Source organism: Azolla caroliniana, unplaced genomic scaffold (assembly GCF_043228905.1).
Source record: "Azolla caroliniana isolate FFs.n. ecotype wild unplaced genomic scaffold, voAzoCaro1.0.p SCAF_11, whole genome shotgun sequence".
NCBI classification, from domain to species: Eukaryota; Viridiplantae; Streptophyta; class Polypodiopsida; order Salviniales; family Salviniaceae; genus Azolla; species Azolla caroliniana.
In genome coordinates, this window is record NW_028230446.1 from 18,047,129 (window position 1) to 18,065,975 (window position 18,847).

The following is an 18,847-nucleotide window of genomic DNA, read 5'->3' on the forward strand; positions in this document are numbered from 1 at the left end:
AAAGCAGAGAGAGGACTAATCGTCAATGAAAAGTTCATGAAAAAGCATGCAATTACAATTATGGTAAATTCTAAATGATTTTCATCTGTAAAAACGAAATGATCAATTAATCTTAATGGATTCACTTTCTAAAATGATAAGTTTAGGATTGGGTGGAATGGTACGTGATAATTCATGTTCCTTGAGTGATTCTTTTTGTAAGAGTATTGCAATCAAATTTATTTGCCCTGCTCCTTGCCAACTTTATTTTTTCCTATTATTGCGCTACTTCTTTTATTCCCTTTCACAATTGTCTGCTCTCCTTTCTCACGAATGACACCGAACTTTCGTAGCAAATTCGGACATTTCATCCAACAACTATTGTGTCTCCATCATGGTTGATTCGTCCTATCCCCACCCCCCTTTTTTTAACACGCAGCGAGGAAGGAAGAGCAAGACTAAACAACTAAGAAACCATCTCCATTCTCGACCTGCAAGGAAGTTGTTGTTGATTCAAATGTCTCATTCAACAATTGACGTGTCTTTATCGTGGGTGATCTATCGTAATCCCCTCACCGATGCACGAAAACGAAAGAGCACACAATTAAGCAAACTAAGAAGCCGATCTTTCTGACAAGTAGAGACAATTCACTACCGTTTTACAAGGTGTTCTCGGCTGGACCGTGGGAAAACTGAGACTGTTTTTAACTTTGTACTCTTGGAAAAGAAGGCAGCATCTGAAGAAGGATGGAGAGAAGCCGAGGAACCTTTTGAGGAATTGAAATGCTATGGAAATTAAATTAGATCGATGAAGCAGGAAACACTGCAAAATCTTTTAGTATAAAGTTTTGACTTTAGGAAATGCCGGGAAATTTGATGAGAGAGAAACGCAGAGAGAGACAGAGAGGGTGAGAGAGAGAGAGATCTGTTTTTACGGAGACACTTCAGGAAAAGTATAAGAAATACGCAAAGCACACCCGGAACAAGTGAGAGATGGGAGAATCCGAGATAGCACGATTTGTTGTTTTAGTGCCATGAGATCTCTTAACCCCGCTGATCTCGGACATGGTTCCTCCTCCTCCTCTGTTCAGAACAAGACCACTTCCAGAAAGATGCAGAGAAGTAGAGGTTTGGCGACATCCAGAGATCAACGATTCCGATTCCTCAGGATCTTTCTCGGTCCGCGGCGGTGTATTGGGACTTTTGTTTTCATCTCAGCTCTCTCGATTTTATACCTGATTCATATTACAATAAATTTGTCTACTAATCAGACTCCCAAATCAGGTAGGTCCACATGCTGATGCAATCACTTCGTTTCTTTCCAGATATTTTTGTTTTCTTTCTTTTGGGTTTTGTGTAGATTTTGTTTAAATTAGTTCTACTATACATATACATATACATGATCAGGGTGAATTGCCACTCCTCATCAAAGATTTAGTGAATTAGGGTGGATAGTCACTTCTTAACAATGGATCAGTTATCGTAGCTTGATCATAGATTATGCCAATCCTTTTAATGTGTACATAATCACATTAAAATTTTAGAGGATTTGGCTAAATAGTCAATTACCAACTGCACATGCAATCACTACCTCAAGATTTTAGACAATTAAGGTAAATGAAAATCACATCGATATGTTAGATGATTAAGGTAACTGGTCAACACCCCGACTATGCATATGCTATCACTACATGAATATTCAGACATTGAACGTAAATGAGAATCACTTCAAGATGTTAGATGATCAGGGAAAATGGCCAGTACTTATAATGCACATATATGGCATCAAGAGTTTAGACAATTTCAATAAATTGTTGAGAAGTATCTATCACTTTATCATTCCAACCTTCAGGGAGTCCAGATCCTTTTCCTTGATGCTGTATCTGAGCTTTTGGGGAAGACTTTGCACCATTTTTTGGTGAGTATGATCACTTGAATTAGGCCATTCTTGCTGTCAAGGTAGGTCAATCTACTATTGATTTCAGTGAGGTAATCTTTACCTTAGTTTCTCCCCTTCTTACTTGCCAACCTCTCCCAAAAGGAAAACCTCCATGAGCACAAGTTTTGAGTTTTGACTTGATTGTGGTTGGTTGGTATGCAGATCAACTGAACTCCATTTTTTGAGCCAGACCAATGACGGGAGAAGCCCTACGTTCATTCCCTTGTTCTTCCTTTCTTGATGTTTAATCAATCTTGCTATAGGAACTATCGAGAGCAACAGTAATTCGTTTATGGTGGGGACTATTCTCTTCAATGATAACTGCTAGTGCAAATATGTGATGAAAAGTAGATACTTCTCTTCTGAATACTGTCCATAGTTCTACAATCCCCGTTCTCTGCCCATGTGGCTTCACAGTTCATGCATAACTATAAACACATACAACTCTATCCATGACACGGGTGTCCATATGTCCAAGAATTTTATAAAATCCATCCTCAGTGATGTGGAGGAAATGGTGACGATGGAATGCTATCTTTGTATTTAATTCCTGCCCAGGTTTGATCCATGTCCTAGTCTCTAGTTGAATGAGTTCACGTCTGATGACTTTGCTAATCTCTGACCAAGTTAGTGGGAGAGATAGTGTATCCAAGGAGTTCCAGAAGTGAGGTAGTTTGTGAATGCTGAAACCATGGAACTCAAACCACCTGCAAGTAGGGAATACCAGCATGAACTGCAGAGAAACTACACTGACCTGACTAGAGCCTCTATGACCATTGGTAGTGCAGCAATCTCATGGGATACATATGCTTTAGCTCAAATTGTTCTAGAGATTGTGAATAGAACAGTCCCGTCATCAATATCCACTCAGTAGGGTCCAGATCTGTGATGATGATGAAAACTACACCCTCAAATTTGTACTCTGTGAAGTTCTAGGAGTAACAAGAGTATTGGGTCACAACTTTATGTGGCTTTTGGAACTGAGATTGTGAACATATTCTCTCTAGTCGTCCTAGTGCATGTATTGAGAGATTACACTGCATGATCCATGCTACACCAATCAGTTTGGGTGACTCTGAGAGCTCATGCATACAAGGCACTACCATGATGGGAGCCAGACTATAATCCTCAGAGTCTGCCATGCCTGTGCTGAAAGTAAGTACAACCACTATTTAATAGATATATGTCTAGACCATTAAAAATAGTAGATCTATTTGCTGATCCTATTTCCAAAAGATCTCCCATACTTGTTACAATTGTCAGCATCTGCTGATCTCTGAGAGATATGCATGCAGCTGTGAGTAAATTTGCAGCATAACAAACATACCAGAGCATAGGGAAAAACGGAAAGCACGATGGAGACAACAAGAGAAAAGCCAAAAAGGAATTTAGACAATTTAGAAAGAAAGAAAGCTTAATTAACATCTTTTAAGAGGCCAAAATGGAAGATAAGACCAAACAGAAGTTATATCTGACAATGTTTTCTTGTCTTTGAGAACAGCAAACCAAAATTAATATTATTAAACATATGGCACTAAAGAATTTATATTTCTAAGAATGTAAGATTCTAAACTTATATAGGCTGAAATTTTTTTCTTTGATAAATCTTCAAGATGGTGAGATCTCCGAAGCGAGGAAAGCACCTATGGTGCTGGGTGGTAGTAGCCTTTATTTGTACATATTTTAAGAGGCCAAAATGGCAGATAAGAACAAACCAGAAGTTACATCTGACAATGTTTTCTTGTCTTTGAGAACAACAAACCAAAATTAATACAATTAAACATATGGTACTAAAGAATTTATATATTTAAGAATGTAAGATTCTAAACTTATATAGGTGGAAAAATTTTCTTTGATAAATCTTCAAGATGGAGAGATCTCAGAAGTGAGGAAAGCATCTTCGGTGCCGGGTGTAGTAGCCTTTATTTGTCAATGACAAGGGTGATGAAGCCATGTTCCAGATGGTTGTGGCCTATTTGTATGACACACTGCTGTTGCATGACTATAATCTCTTTTGAGTGCATTGGTTGGGAATCCACTTGTGTAGTTCTTGATTTAAATTGCAGCATGAGTAATGTGGCGATAAAGTTGTGATTGTCCTTTAGTAATGACTTGTTGTGGTTTATTGTTATCCTTCACTCTATACGTCTCTTGATTTCTTGTAAGAAAAATCCCAAGCACTGTTGGTCTTCGTGTTCCTTGAAATTGTGTAGCGGACCCGAGCTCTTTTCGTTGCCAGTTTTCCCTACACTAGACCTCGGCTTTAAGTAACTCAAGAACCATGTGTGCACGTCTTCTTCACTCCCTTTACCAAATCCGTCAAAACCTTTTCAGGTTGAAACTGACGCAAGTGATTATGCTATGGGTGCTGTCTTATATCAAGATGGTACACCGATAACATTTGAGAGTAAGAAGCTTGATTCTGCTCAATGTTGGTATACTGTTAAAAAAAAACTGATTCCATTCCCTGATGGCACAATTGGCATATTCATTCTTCCATTCGTTTGCATGCATCTTTGCCTATCTTAATTTCTAAAGAGGTGCTGAGCTTCCCTATCACACTACCAAGTGCATGAGATAGATGTGTATCCATATAAGGACTAATAATAAATCCATCCAATGACTTGTGTAAAGAGAGTGCCATTTTAGTGGGCCATCTTCCTGCCAAGAGATGTGGGGCTGATCCTTGTCCTTTAATATTCCAATTTAATGATATCAGTTTTTCCACTTCAATCATGTTCAGTTTTGGATACTCCAAGCTATATTGGAATGGGGTAGTACGTTTATACTGATGCCATGTGACTGGAACCATTCTTGCACCATCTTTGAGAGTCGATCATGGAAACTAGCAAAAGGTTCTAGACTTACTGTCAAGGACACGAACTCACAAGTATTGAACTTAGAAGATTTTGTGAGTTATACATGGTATAAAGAGGAAGTAACAACACAATATAACCCCTCGTATAATGGCTTGGCTCATGCATATAAAATCACACTATGTCATTTGTAACATATGTTTGTCATCGATGAGAGAGAGAGAGAGAGAGAGAGAGAGAGAGAGAGAGAGAGAGAGAGAGAGAGGTTTTTTAACAGAATATAGACCGTGGATTCCATGTACTCCAAGGCGAGCATTATGGCCTTTGTTTAGCTCTGATTATCCGATCCCTCAAAGTCATCCTTGTGAAAGTTTCACCCTTCCTCCTCCCCCAGCTAAGCCTGGGCCACGTCGTGAGTACTGAACTCAAGTCTTATTTTCTGGTAATTTCTCTGTTTTGATTTTAAAAGCCTTGATATTCTTTGCTGAATTGAGTTTTCATCTCTGAGTTGATTTTTGCAGCATGCCCAGTTTGTTATCTTCCGGTTGAGAAAGCACTGTCAAAGATGCCCATAGCTAACATGTCATCATCATCTGCTGTCAAAGAAATATCCTATTTTGTAAACAAAGGATTCTTCAGAACAAGCTTTGGTGGTCAACCATCTTGGGAGGACCGTGAAAAATCATTTCAAATACAGGAAAACATGAATGTTCACTGTGGGTAGGGTATTTTCAACCGCTTAAGTTGCTTAATTTCAGTTATTTAAACCCAGCTCGCTTGAGATTTTTGTAATGCATTTTCAGATTTGCACAAGGAGATAGGCCTGGACTTGGATCAGGATTTGATATTGAAGAACCGGATTTATTGGATATGGAGAAATGCAGGGGCATAGTTGTTGCATCAGCTATCTTTGGTAAGCTCTTGAACTTCTTGCATTTTTTTTTTCTTCTTCTCAGCTGACCATATTCGTTCATTTTTAATAGGGAATTATGATCTGCTGCGTCAACCAAGAAATATCAATGAGCACTCTAAGAAGACTGTTTGCTTCTTTATGTTTGTTGATGAAGAAAGCTGGGATTATTTGGATACAGATGAAGTGAATGGTGGGCTCTGGAGAGTGGTGGTAGTCAGGAATCTACCATATGAAGATGCAAGGAGGAATGGGAAGGTAACCAATTGTAAACTTTTTCTTTTTGTTTGAACAATTTTGTTTTCATTAGGTTGGTCATTGTTGGAACTTGGGGGCATATTATGCCGTGTATTTTATAACACAAGAATCATTGTTTGTGTCTCACCACTAAATTTGCTATCAAGAAAAACCAAGAACTTCACTGCAAATACTCAAAAAGTCGAAATTTGATCAATTTCACAGATTCTAGTCCAGAGAAAAACATCATTTTATCTGAAGAATGATGTTGGGGTCTTGTCACTGTGTTACACCAATAACATGCTCTTTCCATTGCTACGTCTAAAGCCCAATCTACCTAGTCATTTGGTCGAAACGTTTTATGTTATTTGAAATGTAAAAGCTTTAGCAACAGGATTCTCGCTATATCTCATTGTGTATCTACGTTTAACCACCTTCCACAGGGTCCTATGTCACTTAGATGGAACTACTGTACCAGGTTATACAAATTTTTAGAAAGTTTAAGCTTCTACATTGGATCGCTAGGTAAATTTTATTGATCTACGTTTAACTACCCTCTACTGGGTCCAAAGTCACTTAGATGAAGGAACTATGTAAACAGAAATATATGTGTTTATACAATCAACTAATAGAAAGGCAGCTGTAAGAGCTTCAATAATATCTTTTCTAGAGTAGTTGCTAAACAACTACCTGAGATGACAGTGGTAAGAGCTTTAATAATAATGTTCTGTTAGTAGTGGCTAAGGATCTAGTTGAATTTGATAATCTATCATAGACAAGTTCCATCAATATAAGTTATAAACTTTCTTTGTCTCATAAACAGTTAACTCTGATCATCATTTTGAATTAGGAGTAATTAGTAAAGTATGCCAAGCTTTGGAGTTCTGCAATGATGTAGGTAATGACATGATGATTTTAGGTTTTTCCACTAGGGTCCCCTTGAAATAAGATAGTGGCACAATTTCTTTGAAAAAGTAAGAAACGTGGAAGTTAAGACGAAAACTTCATGTGTTATGTATAAACGGCATTCTTAGGGAGGAATATGGACTTTAAGATTTAATATGGCAATTAGCGAAATTCCATGAGAGAATAAGAATGTTGTGCTTTACCTGAATGCTACTCATTTACAACTTTACTATTGAGTTTTGTATATCTAATTGTTGAAGTTTCTTCTTACAGATCCCAAAGTTGTTGCTGCATAGGCTCTTTCCAAATGCAAGGTTTTCCTTGTGGATTGACGGGAAGCTGGAGCTTATTGTTGATCCATACCAGATCTTGGAAAGGTTCATCATCCTGTTTTCTAAATACGTGCACAAATTTCTTTTCTGTTGACATTCTTTAAATTTCCTATTAGATGTTTAAATTACTTAAATTCTTCTATAAAAGAGAATTCTTGTTATTCATGCACATTTGGGCACTCTTACCATGTGAAGTACCAAATGGTTTGATTGTTTCAGATTCCTTTGGAGAAAGAATGCTAGTTTTGCAATATCAGAGCATTACAAACGCTTTGATGTTTTTGAGGAAGCCCAAGCAAATAAGGCTGCAAAAAAGTATGACAATGCATCCATTGATGCCCAAGTGAACTTTTATCATCAAACTGAAGGCCTTATTTCCTACTGCCAAAAGAAACATCCCAAATTCCGTAGTGGTTTGTTCTTCTATCTCCTGCAAATTTTAGTTGACTAGTCCTCAGTAATGATGATATATATAAGATTTGTGCCTTGATCCAGATGTTCCTGAGGGTTGTGTTATTATAAAAGAGCATATACCCATTACAAACTTGTTCACATGCCTTTGGTTCAATGAAGTGGATCGTTTTACTTCGAGGGATCAGCTAAGCTTTGCAATGGTACGTGATAAAGTGTTGGAGAAGGCTCCCTTTAATTTTAGTATGTTCCTCGACTGTGAGAGGAGAAATTTTGTTGTACAGGTCAGTAATTTGATTATGAGTTATTTTTCGGTGTACATTCATGATATTTTTGGCTTTTGAAATAGCTTAACCAAGTATTACATTATGTGCAGGGATATCATAGACATGTTCTGAATGCCTCCAAATTTGTCCAGACTCACTTTGTTCCTGATATGGTTGTGAGAACTCCAAATGTGTCCATTGAAGGTGCAAGTAGTGTGTTTACCATCCCAAAATCCCCAATTATAGGAATTAAAGATGCACGAACTCAAGATACACAAGTTAACAATATACCCGTTAAGGAAACACAAGCTAAGGAAACACAAGGTGAAGAAACACGTGTTTTCAAAGACACTAAGAGTGTATCAGCTACCCCAAGATCACGTAGGCGTAGGATTAGGCGAAAACAGAGGCGAAGGAATCAAGAATAGTTACAGCATTTCTGATGTTAATTTACAAAAAAACTATTGATCTAGGACCCTGCTGAATTGGCATTTACTGGTTCTGATCATCTAATGGGGGAAAAAAGAGGCCGTTTTTTTAACATCTCTACATCTAAATAGAGAATGGCATTCTTTAAATGTACACACTAGAAGCCATGTGCTAATGCATGCAAGAGCTGCCAGAGTTGACTGTTAAAACGAGAAAGTTGTAAAATGCCTTAACTTGCATCATTTTTGCATTCTTTTGTCTTATCTTCTTTTAATGTTTTGTATGTTTACTTAATGGCCATCTTGATTTGAGAATATGCATTTAAACCTGTGTCTAAATCAGGTTAGGATGAAAGTCGTAAGAGTAATCAGATGGATGAATAACAACTGTCTACTCATTTGCACCCCAGAAAATTCTAGAATGTACATAAAATTGACAAAATGTATAGATGACCTTGTTCAATTTGAAGAGTTTTTTATACATGAATTGATGACATTTCCCTTCCATCACAAAACCATAGAACATAGTTGCAAAAATTTACAAGATAGACACTACCACATAAAAATAGATCTAATCAGCTCACAAAACTTTACAAAATAGATCCCAAGTAAAATTAGATGGAAATCCTACTGTAAGAGGAAAGTACTCTACTTTCCTCACAAAGGGAATTATAAGCTCTAAAACTGTTCATTTGGTTAGCGAGTGGTGTAAGCTTTGTATGTGATTCATTCAAACAAAACCTTCTGGTTCCTGGCATCCTATTAACACAGAGAAGAATCCTATACGTATATCTAAGATGGAAATACAACTAGGAGGTTTGGTCATATAAGAAGTCATCCAAACAGATGAGTCTCAGACAGATTCAATAAACAGATCCATTACCAGGGACTAGGTCCCTTTCCTGGTTAGTATGTAAGCTAAGCTTGAGTTATGCATGTGACCATAGGGCAGGTGTCATGGTTATACTAGATTAAGATATGTTGCACAATTTCTTCTTCAAGGAAGAGGTTTTAGAGTAGTTTCATGTTCCAAAAAAGCTTAGAATCTTAATTTCTCATTCCAAAGATAAAAAAGTTTTAGATAAACCATTTCTGAATTCGTAATACTGTTGGCATTGTTCTCATCATTGACAAATGTACAGAAATCAATGAACGGATGTTTTGTGTCTAACATACTTTGAACAAATTTGACTGTTAAATCAGCCCCATTCCAATATCAAATTGGTCTCCTGTGAACGGTTTTACATTCAAAAACCATGATTTTTGGACATTAAATGTAAATATATCACACAAACGTCACAAAACACGTCAAATTGGATCCCAAATTTAGCATAGCATCAATCCTCAAGATGTTCTTCCACTTCCAAGCACTATTCACATTTTAAAGCTTGCCCTATTTTCCAAGGAGTATCAAGAAGCTGTGAGAAATGGTCATGCATCGATGAATCAGTTCCCGCATAAATCACCACCATGTACTCTTCCTTATGGAGGCTGTACAAATACAATGCTTGCTCATCCTAAATAAACGTAGTAAAGAAAAACCATCAGACTTTGTACCTAGGAATATAACAGTTTCTTCTATTACATATCATACATAACTAGTAGAACAATGATACGAGAAAAAACCGATAGGGGAAAACATTTCTCAAATTAAACTTTCGAATTTTGGAAACAAGCAAAAAGAACATGGAGTATTATAAAGAGTTTCATATATGTTACCAGGCGAATAATAGATAATACATGCATCTCTCCTCATAAGCTTGAATAAAAGTTGAAAACAAGCAGAAAACATGCACGTATTGCTTCATACAAACTGAACACATTCATCTATATTAACTAGCTTGAACACAACTTAATGCATGCATCTATGCTTTCTTACTTGGATGTGAACTGAAATACATGCATTCTATGCTTGCTTACTTGGATGCAAACTGAAATACATGCATCTGTACCTAGCACCTGGACTAGCACGAATAGACAATGAATACATGAATACAAATTTACTCAACTAACCTCAGGCCAGCTCAAGAAATCCTCGGCAGATGCCTGTAACATATCAGTTGCAGATTGTCCAGAACATGAAGCAACACATTGCCCATCTATATCATTGTGCTTATCATAGAGCTCTAGCACTATACATACACTAGAAACTATCTCTTCATCAGTTATAGAAGCACAATATTTGCATGTGTAGTTGCTGGATATACTTTTCTCAACATAATGTCCGCACCGTCCATGGATTGGCCTCGACCTCACTTGATCAATCTTGAGATTCCTAACCCTCACTCTGCATACCTACCAGCAGAAAATGCATCCGACATACAAGTATTTTGTTTCTTGTTATGATAGTCGAACTTTTAGCATGGCACAAAAAGAAATCTCTACTACTTAAAAGATACGAGGTCTCTTACAGTTTAACCTTGGGCTAATCTAAAAAGAATGTCATAGGGCTAGATCATAGATTTCACAATACATAGTAGTGATGGCACATTATTCCTGTGAGGAAATTCAATCTCCAATAACAGAAATCTACTATAATTTGATGTAAATGAGCTGCTTTCAATTGGATCTTAATTAAGAACATACAGAAACGTTCAAATTATGATAGAATTACCTGTACTCCAAGGTAGTCTATGGATAGCTCACGCAAGGAAAGAAGTTGATAAAGGCAAGGAGTTCTCAACAATGCGGGTAACTGTGTCAAGTTCACAAGACAAGCCATTTCATCCTTATCTTTCCAAACACACTCTATCCTGCAAGAAAGAATGTTCAGAAAATGTTGCAAAAATCAGTTCAAGTATACTTCTCTTTGTTCACTATAAAATACATTGAAACATATATTATTACTGATTAGTGGGACCAATATGGGATGTGAGTCCTGAAATAAACACAGTGTGTCCTATATCTAAATGTTCACCTTTCCTGCATAAGCAATAACTCCAGTTACTCAGAAAGTAAAAGTGTGTATCATTCATAGCACAAACTTGTTATTTGCTTCACCATTCTTTAGAGAAGCACAACTGTATGACAATAACTCCCAAATGATCTTGTAGACTCATCTTCCACAGGCTTGATTGGGAGGATTCTTTATCATCTTCTATTCTTTCAAATGATTTCACAACACCATACAGGGAAATATTGGACATTTTTGGCCGAACATCTGAAACAAGCAACTAAATATGCCAAATGTAAGCAAGAGGAGTATCATAACATTTTCGGCCAAGCATCTGAAACAAACAGCTACATAATCTACATTTAAAAAAGATGAGTATCATCAACGAAATTGTCCACATTCTCCACCAACATTAGTAGGCTTTTTGATATGGGACTTCTTTGGCTAATTTTCATGGCAGCTATTTATTAAAGCAGTTTCAATGTTCCACCTATGCAAAAATTTACAGAATTTTAGTCTGACGCCTAAATCAAAACATTATTTGATCCACATAATCACAAGTCTGATTTATTGGATTCTCCCCCATCCTCATCTCACACCCTCATTGCTCTTTCCCTCTTATAATTGCAAACAGTTATACCTCAAAATTATTTCAGATGAGATACTTCCAGGGAATCATTGGTAGGGCTCGTTCAGACTTTGATGATATCTTAAAAAAGGAAACAAACTATTGCAGAGTCTAGATACTCGATGAACATTTGGAAAAAGATACAAAAAGAAACACCCAATGGCAGCAGACAAGGAACAATTAATACAGCAATAAATAAATTAAATAGAAGCGACATTTGTTCGCCACATATGTCACGCTATGTAAATATAGACAGACAACAAGAAATTCATCTTAGCAACACTGAAAACAAGTTACACTAAAATTTCTATTCCTTTGAGACAAAACCCTATTTGGGCCTAAACCTTACAAGAGCTAAAATTATAACGCTTGGAGTTATAATACCTGCATTCATACAGGCTATTTGCAACTACCCTTTCAGCAGAACAGAGATATTCAGCATCTTTCACCATGAGTTTAATATAGGGAAATTATGGCCAGAGCTACAAGTTTGAACATTTTCACCAAGGTGGGTAATGGGAGGAATGCAAAGAGAATTCATCTTAATATCAAGAATATGATATAAATTGCATTCATGAAGTATTCAATAATCATAGAAAATACATTGGGAATCCGTAATTCTAAGTAGACTTTAACGCAATATGACAATGTCAAAAAGACATCATTATCCCCATGGTCAGGTTACTTCACCTTAAAATGATTCTGCCAACTAAGACTAAAGCATGCATTTCAATACAGTGCATAGAATGCATATTCGAAGAGCTACAATGGGTATTTTCTAAGATCATAAAAGCAGATTGGCTTCTCTGATACCATTATGTGAATCCAATAAATGGATTTTAAAACCATTTTGGTTCCTTAAAGATTAACCATAAGCAACGCACAGAAAAAGTCACCATACTCGAAATGGGAAATGGTAATAATCAACTGCCCCCTGTGCGTCAGTTGGCAGCATCAATTGTGACAGGGACGAATCCTGGCCTGTGTCTTTTGTTGAAAATTTCAGCTTCTTCTGGCTTGTTGTATCAAGAATAACCTTAAAGAAACTCAAAATAGGAAAAATTTACACTTCCAAATTGCAACCACGAATAAAATTAGTAAATGAGATTAATGTGAACCTGCTCTTCATTGTGTATGAATGGCACGGTGTATAAGTATGAGGCACTACCATACTCCAATATGAATTCAGGAGCACCTCCAGTGTCAAGCTGTGAAATGAAAGGCCTCTCCAAGGCAATCATACTCTGTGGACTAGAATACAGTTGAAGAGCCATAATATTATCAGATAGACATTATGCCATACTTTGACACTTTGTAACATATTCAGAAAACTAACCTAAAAACCCCAGCAAGAGCAATCTGATCATCCCAAAGAACCAACGGAATGCACATTTTATTCTCATCAGAGAGCAAAAGCTTTTGCTGTTTTGTATGATTCCATTGTGAATGAACCTCAACTTCATTCACTTTCTCCAACCTGCCAGACAGATCAAAATAAACTTAATAGGTAGCTTTACTAATGAAAGTTCAAGCCTAATAAGAGCTTTGTGCCCGAAATCGCCTTCTTGATGAGAGAAAATGTGGCTAGAGAAACAAATCTTATTAAATAATCTTATGTTCTTCTCGTTTCTTACCTGAGAGACATATTCTGGGCATAAATTAAAGAAGTCTGAAGATACAAATAGAAATTATGATGCCTCAAAAAGAGACCCGAAATAAGATTATTGCTTGGACATGTGGACATCCTGCATGCAGAAACTATATGACCATATTACTAAAGCCTACTTTATTTTATGATGTACCTAATATGATCGCGTGTAATAAAGAAAGTCGCATGTGAAGTTATTAAATATCTAAATGTATGAGTCAGCTATTGTACATCTGTGATTCCAAGACCATTATAGAATACGTTCTAATTCAATCACATTGCCGAACCACACAATATTCCATAGATCACACCTTGCAAAGAAACAAAATTCTACACCAGATTTCAGAGATTCTAGTTGGATATCAGAAAATGTATCCGAACAAAATCTGGCACCAACCAGCAGTGCATCCTCATCTTGATCCTGTTAAGGGAGATATTAAGCAACATCATCAAAAATAAAGAAAAGTGCTAAAAAAATCATGCTTAGAAATACTTCGTCAAGCAGAACAACAAGGTATTCTGTGGGTAGAAGACGCATTTGACTTGATCTAGATACAACAGCAGTTCGAAGACGACATCCTGTTAGGCGGATTTCTCGACCCTTCTTCAACACACCATTGTTTACATCGACCATATCATAAAATCTGCAATAAATAGCCGCAACTATTTCAATTAAATATTATGGAATTACTGCAATACATATACATATCACATTTTACATCACCCATGTCATATTTTCTACAATAAAATAGCCACAACTGTTTCAATTATATCCCATGCCAATTCTTGAATGCATACTGACAACCACATTTGTCTTCAACAGTGTTTCACCAAACATCTGAGGTGTTCAGTGTTGTGGAAGTTGCACACCCATTTGCGAGACTCCGAAGTTTTGCATTTGAATTGGGATTGCCCTTCTACTGAGGATTTTGATAAAAGCTTTATGGCTGGTTTACGCATGCACAATGGATCAAATTGTCACAACTTGAGCGAGCTGTCACATGGATGTTTTATAGAGGTTGAGTATGTGGTAATGTGGAAGTTTACAGTTAGAGAATATGGATAAAGTGTGTGGTATGATTATGTTTACCATTTAAAAGTCAATCAATTCGCACGATTGATTTCCCCAGAGTTTGTTATCACAAGTCATTCATAGCAGATGATGGTCTCTGACACAACAAACACTTTCTCTCGAACATGTGACCTCTGAAGAACATAATAGTTTTGTCAATGTTCAAACATCACTCGACTAATCTTAACAACTAGGTTACACTGCTTTCAATAGAATTTTTAATGAAGCTATGTTCTCTGAGAAAAAGGGGAAAAGGAGAAAGCGAATGCTAGAGTGAGCAAAAGAATGGAAAGGACCAATCATAGGGAGACAATTCTCTGAAGGCTTTGAGATCATTCGGAGGGCAACAGAAGTTGACAGGAGCTGCCAGAGCTAGAGATTTCAGTGATAGATTTAGCATTTATCACACTTGGCACTTGTCACTGCCTGTTCTGGAATTTGAGAGTCTTTGTCACTTCTTCATATCATAACAGGTCATATTTGCTACTATTGGTACCCCTGTTGTATTTTATGTTTTTCTAGGTATATGCTTGGGATAGCACACTAGTTGTCTTATATGAAGGTGTGAAGTCATAGCTTAAGATTGACAAAAAACAGTCTTTAGACTGAGAGACACATGAACTGATAATCATATGATGATTTAAGCTTTAGGGGGATCATTTATTCCTATGATCTGTGATCTTCACAAAAGTTACTCATAGACAGTTTTTGCACAACTGAAAGTTGTACCTCTTGCAATCTCTTCAAGACTTTCAGAAATAGTTTTCACACATTGGTATGCTCTTGACATTCTACAAACAATAGGTCACTTCAAATATTATCTTAATACCCCATTCTTAATGAATTTTGGTACCATTTCAAACATCATAAGAATGCATAGCATCAATATTATTCAATCACACATTATCTCATATGCATGCTTCATCATCAAGCATGCATTGCCTTAACCTTAAATATCATCATTTCCTATTGATCCACAGAAGTTTCAGAAGCTTTCTTTTTCACATGTATAATCATTCAATGTGTTATTCCATCAACATAAGCATTTCTATATTTTCTCTAGACAAATATGTGCTTCATGTGAGCATTCCAGGATCGTGCATTCATAAGCAAGACATCGCAATCCTTCACACTGTGCTCGTTTTCAATAAGAAAAACATTAAAACGTCATAAATCTACACTGAAACCATCTCAACCATTACTGCATCAGGACATTCATCACTGTTTCGAATATTCACATATCACTGCCTTCACTAGCTATGATGATATGTCACTGATTTCCTTACAGCTATTTCATGATAAGAAAACATCAGTCAAAAGCTTACAGCTATTGCCAAGAGATACAAATAGAAATTGAAAGAACATTCTAGAAAATAAAAAATATGAATAACTGCACAGTCATATTTGCACTCACATACTTGCGATGCAAATAAAGTTCAATACTGTTAGAACTCCAAGCATCCCCAATTGTAAGCAAATAGCTATTAGTTCCTGCAGAAAACACAAGAAATTACAGTAAAACATGCTACTAGGTCAGATGCATAGCTAAGACAAATATTAGTGAGAGGTTCAAGTAAATAGCTATAATTTTTCCAACCACCTGAGAGTTCAATGCTATGACAAACCCTAAGCAAAATAATCTACCATATAAGGGCTATCAAGGCGTTGATACAATCTCCACAAGTACCCTCATCATAATATAATCATCAACAATTGAGCATCAAGTTTTACTTTTTGGCACATTTAAATATGGTTTAGCCTAAATATGCTGAAAACAGTGAGACATGTACATATATTAGTTTGATTTCACTAGAAGACAAACCTGATAGAAGTTGAATATCGAGTATTACAACCTCCAAAACAGCATCCATAGAAATGAATTTCTTATCATAGACCGAGTCTATAGTGACAATCTTAGACAACCGGGAGCGCAATTGCCTTTGTTTTTTGTATGTAGCCAGTCCTGGTGAAATGTGGGCACCCCTTTCCTTATTTTTCCAGCCCCTCTCAACTCTTGACTTATCCAACCAAGCCTATTGATTCATAAGCACCAGTATAAGTAAAAACAACACTATTATGAATATCAGAAAACCCAAAAAATGTGTATTATGCATGTGTGCGTTGAATTGGTGCACATGCATGTATGTAAAAGCCAACATAAGTACCTTAACATTCCCAGTATAAGTAGAAACAAAACTATTATGAATGTAAGAAAACCAAAAACATGTGTAAAAGTGCATTATGCATGTGTGCCTTGAATTGGTACATACGCATGTGCATAAAAACTGACATTTATTCTTTAAATGGCTTGATCATACATCGCAGGTAATTACGACAAACAATTCAAAGGATCATCAGTTCATATGATCCTAGAATCTCCTCTAGATGAAGATGAAAATCTTGAGAATTTGAAGTGCATTTTAAAAATTAGCATGAACACAAAATTCTATATCAGTTTCCAACCTAACTTGCCATGCCATGTAATGTTAATTGAGACAAGCTCGGCAGCTTCATAAGTAGCGCTTGTGGATTTGGAAGCAGTGTATTCTTTAGTTAATCCTTTAGTTTCACATGTGTCACCATGGGGTTGCATTCTCACAAAAGCTTCTAGTACTCAGACGTTTTTGCATTTTCACGTGGTATGGGGTGCACTGCGAGCACAAAATGGCCTGCCCATGTGACAAACATGTGTGCCTAGATCAGTGGCTTTTAAGATTTTGTTTAAAGTCTTTAAACACGGAGATTTGGGTGTTGGAAATACAGGCATATCCATGGATATAATAATTGAATTTATTTAAAACTTTCATAGGATAATCAAAATTTTGACTTGAAATAAGAGAGGAGTAAAGTTTTTTAAAAAGTATTTGGATAATAAGGTCGTGTTGCAGCATCAAAATTGTGAGTTTCAAAAAAGAGTTGAAAGGATCAAGAGAAGAGAGAGAATGAACCTTCGCATCGTGCCCAGATCAATGATAATGATCAAAGTAAACTGTTGGGAGGCTCCTAATCCATGTCTGTAGATTATGATCATATGTTCGGCGATTCAACTAGAGACGTGTGTGGACATGCATGGATACGTATGGGGATTATTAGTTGTGTGCCAGGAACCTAAAGTCTATTGAAACATATGACCAGTCTAAGACAACAGACACAAATGTGCATGTCAACAACACACTTGGTGAAAAAGTTGGGCCATGTGCCAACCAGCCACATTTTAATCTGACTTATTGTTTGCAATGCTATTTACATTTCCTGAAAACCCAAAACTATGGGTAAAAGTTGTTCCTTGAAAGTTCCTGGGAGCCTCTCAATGAGTTGGGCTGAATTTACTAGTTTCACATGCATGAATGAGAGGGTACGTTCATTTATACATGTCGGTGAGAAAAGGAAATTACCTTGAGAAGGTCGGAGAGAAGTATGGCTGGAGTGACACCACTTGAGTAGGCATTGAGACAATCCAGAATGCGGTTACACACCCATCCCCAGCTAGGGCTTCCATCTCCTACACAAGGACTCATCTCTTCTTCTTCTTCTTCTTCTTCTTCTTCTTCTTTGCTTCCTTCTTCATTACTGTGTTGTTGCATTTGCGAATGTTGAAGCATAAGCCTCGCTGACTCTGCAAATGAGAGGAAGGCATCTTCTTCCATCTCTCTCTGTCTCTCTCTGTCTCTTCTGTGGAACTTTTTTATATGTAAAATGGTTTTGAACAATTCCCTCCTTGAGAGGGAGGTCTATGGTTTCGGCAATTTATGGAAATGACCCCATAACTATTATCATAATTTGAATCATACGTACCATTTCGCGTTTGACAAACACCCTCGAAGTATGGTAAATACCATACTTTTGCACTCATTATTTATTATAAGGTAAATTTTTTTTTAGGGTAAGAAAGTTAAGGTAAAAAGTGTAAAAAGAAAACACAAGAATGTTTTAACAACATATGCATTCGTTTTCAAACGTATTCAAACGAATGTTTGGGCTAACGAACACGAATATTACGTACTATGATACATACTACACTCTTGACAATCACTTCACAAATGTCTCAAAAGAAATACTTCAGAAGTTTTCTCTTTCTTTCCTTCCTTTGCTTCATAAGTAAAGCATCAAACCACAACTCTCTCTTTTTGGTGAAACACACACAATTATATGAATAAATGTGTGTGAAAAACACTCCTTACAATGGGTGTCACAATGGAGTATGGTCACCCCACTAAATGGAACATGTTGAATTGCCAGTAGGCAATTGAACACTCCATTGATGAAAGAATTTTCACTTGCTCCAATAAACAAAGTTGTCACATTAGTACTCCCTTCAACTTTCACATATATGCTTTCACTTCATTGCCTACCATCAAATACAAAAGCATTGCGTTTATCCC

The 18,847-nt window shown here is 36.6% G+C and overlaps 2 protein-coding genes across 3 annotated transcripts; one reads left to right on the top strand and one right to left on the bottom strand.

The window, feature by feature from the left end:
• The first annotated feature begins 844 nt into the window (after positions 1-844).
• Positions 845-8,485, top strand: LOC147858220 (putative hexosyltransferase MUCI70). Its single transcript, XM_087327885.1, has 9 exons — positions 845-1,263; positions 5,012-5,146; positions 5,256-5,454; positions 5,538-5,647; positions 5,718-5,902; positions 7,061-7,164; positions 7,339-7,532; positions 7,615-7,814; positions 7,907-8,485. Exons 1-9 carry the CDS (start codon positions 1,014-1,016, stop codon positions 8,222-8,224), a joined length of 1,695 nt encoding a protein of 564 aa, XP_087184011.1. The 5' UTR covers positions 845-1,013; the 3' UTR covers positions 8,225-8,485.
• A 791-nt stretch (positions 8,486-9,276) lies between these two features.
• LOC147858221 (Nucleic acid-binding proteins superfamily) lies at positions 9,277-18,136 on the bottom strand. 2 transcript variants are annotated; one of them, XM_087327883.1, is made up of 13 exons: positions 17,861-18,136; positions 16,288-16,498; positions 15,884-15,956; positions 13,887-14,037; positions 13,705-13,814; positions 13,082-13,222; positions 12,864-12,996; positions 12,647-12,781; positions 11,225-11,397; positions 11,072-11,146; positions 10,839-10,977; positions 10,238-10,519; positions 9,286-9,741 (listed from the first exon to the last, which is right to left on the bottom strand). In XM_087327883.1, exons 1-13 carry the CDS (start codon positions 18,110-18,112, stop codon positions 9,595-9,597), a joined length of 2,022 nt encoding a protein of 673 aa, XP_087184009.1. In that variant the 5' UTR covers positions 18,113-18,136; the 3' UTR covers positions 9,286-9,594. The 2 variants fall into 2 exon arrangements, with proteins under 2 accessions (XP_087184010.1, XP_087184009.1); XM_087327884.1 differs by lacking the exon at positions 10,238-10,519 and having other exon boundaries at positions 9,277-9,741.
• Between the last annotated feature and the right edge of the window lie 711 nt (positions 18,137-18,847).

Coding starts and splice junctions, on each gene's coding strand:
- LOC147858220 (XM_087327885.1), top strand. CDS start 1,014: ATGAGATCTCTTAACCCCGCTGATCTCGGACATGGTTCCTCCTCCTCC. Junction 5,455..5,537: donor AACATGAATGTTCACTGTGG/GTAGGGTATTTT, acceptor ATGCATTTTCAG/ATTTGCACAAGGAGATAGGC. Junction 5,903..7,060: donor ATGCAAGGAGGAATGGGAAG/GTAACCAATTGT, acceptor TTCTTCTTACAG/ATCCCAAAGTTGTTGCTGCA.
- LOC147858221 (XM_087327883.1), bottom strand. CDS start 18,112: ATGGAAGAAGATGCCTTCCTCTCATTTGCAGAGTCAGCGAGGCTTATG. Junction 12,782..12,863: donor TCATACACAATGAAGAGCAG/GTTCACATTAAT, acceptor AGTTTCTTTAAG/GTTATTCTTGATACAACAAG. Junction 9,742..10,237: donor ATTTCTTGAGCTGGCCTGAG/GTTAGTTGAGTA, acceptor ACGTTTATTTAG/GATGAGCAAGCATTGTATTT.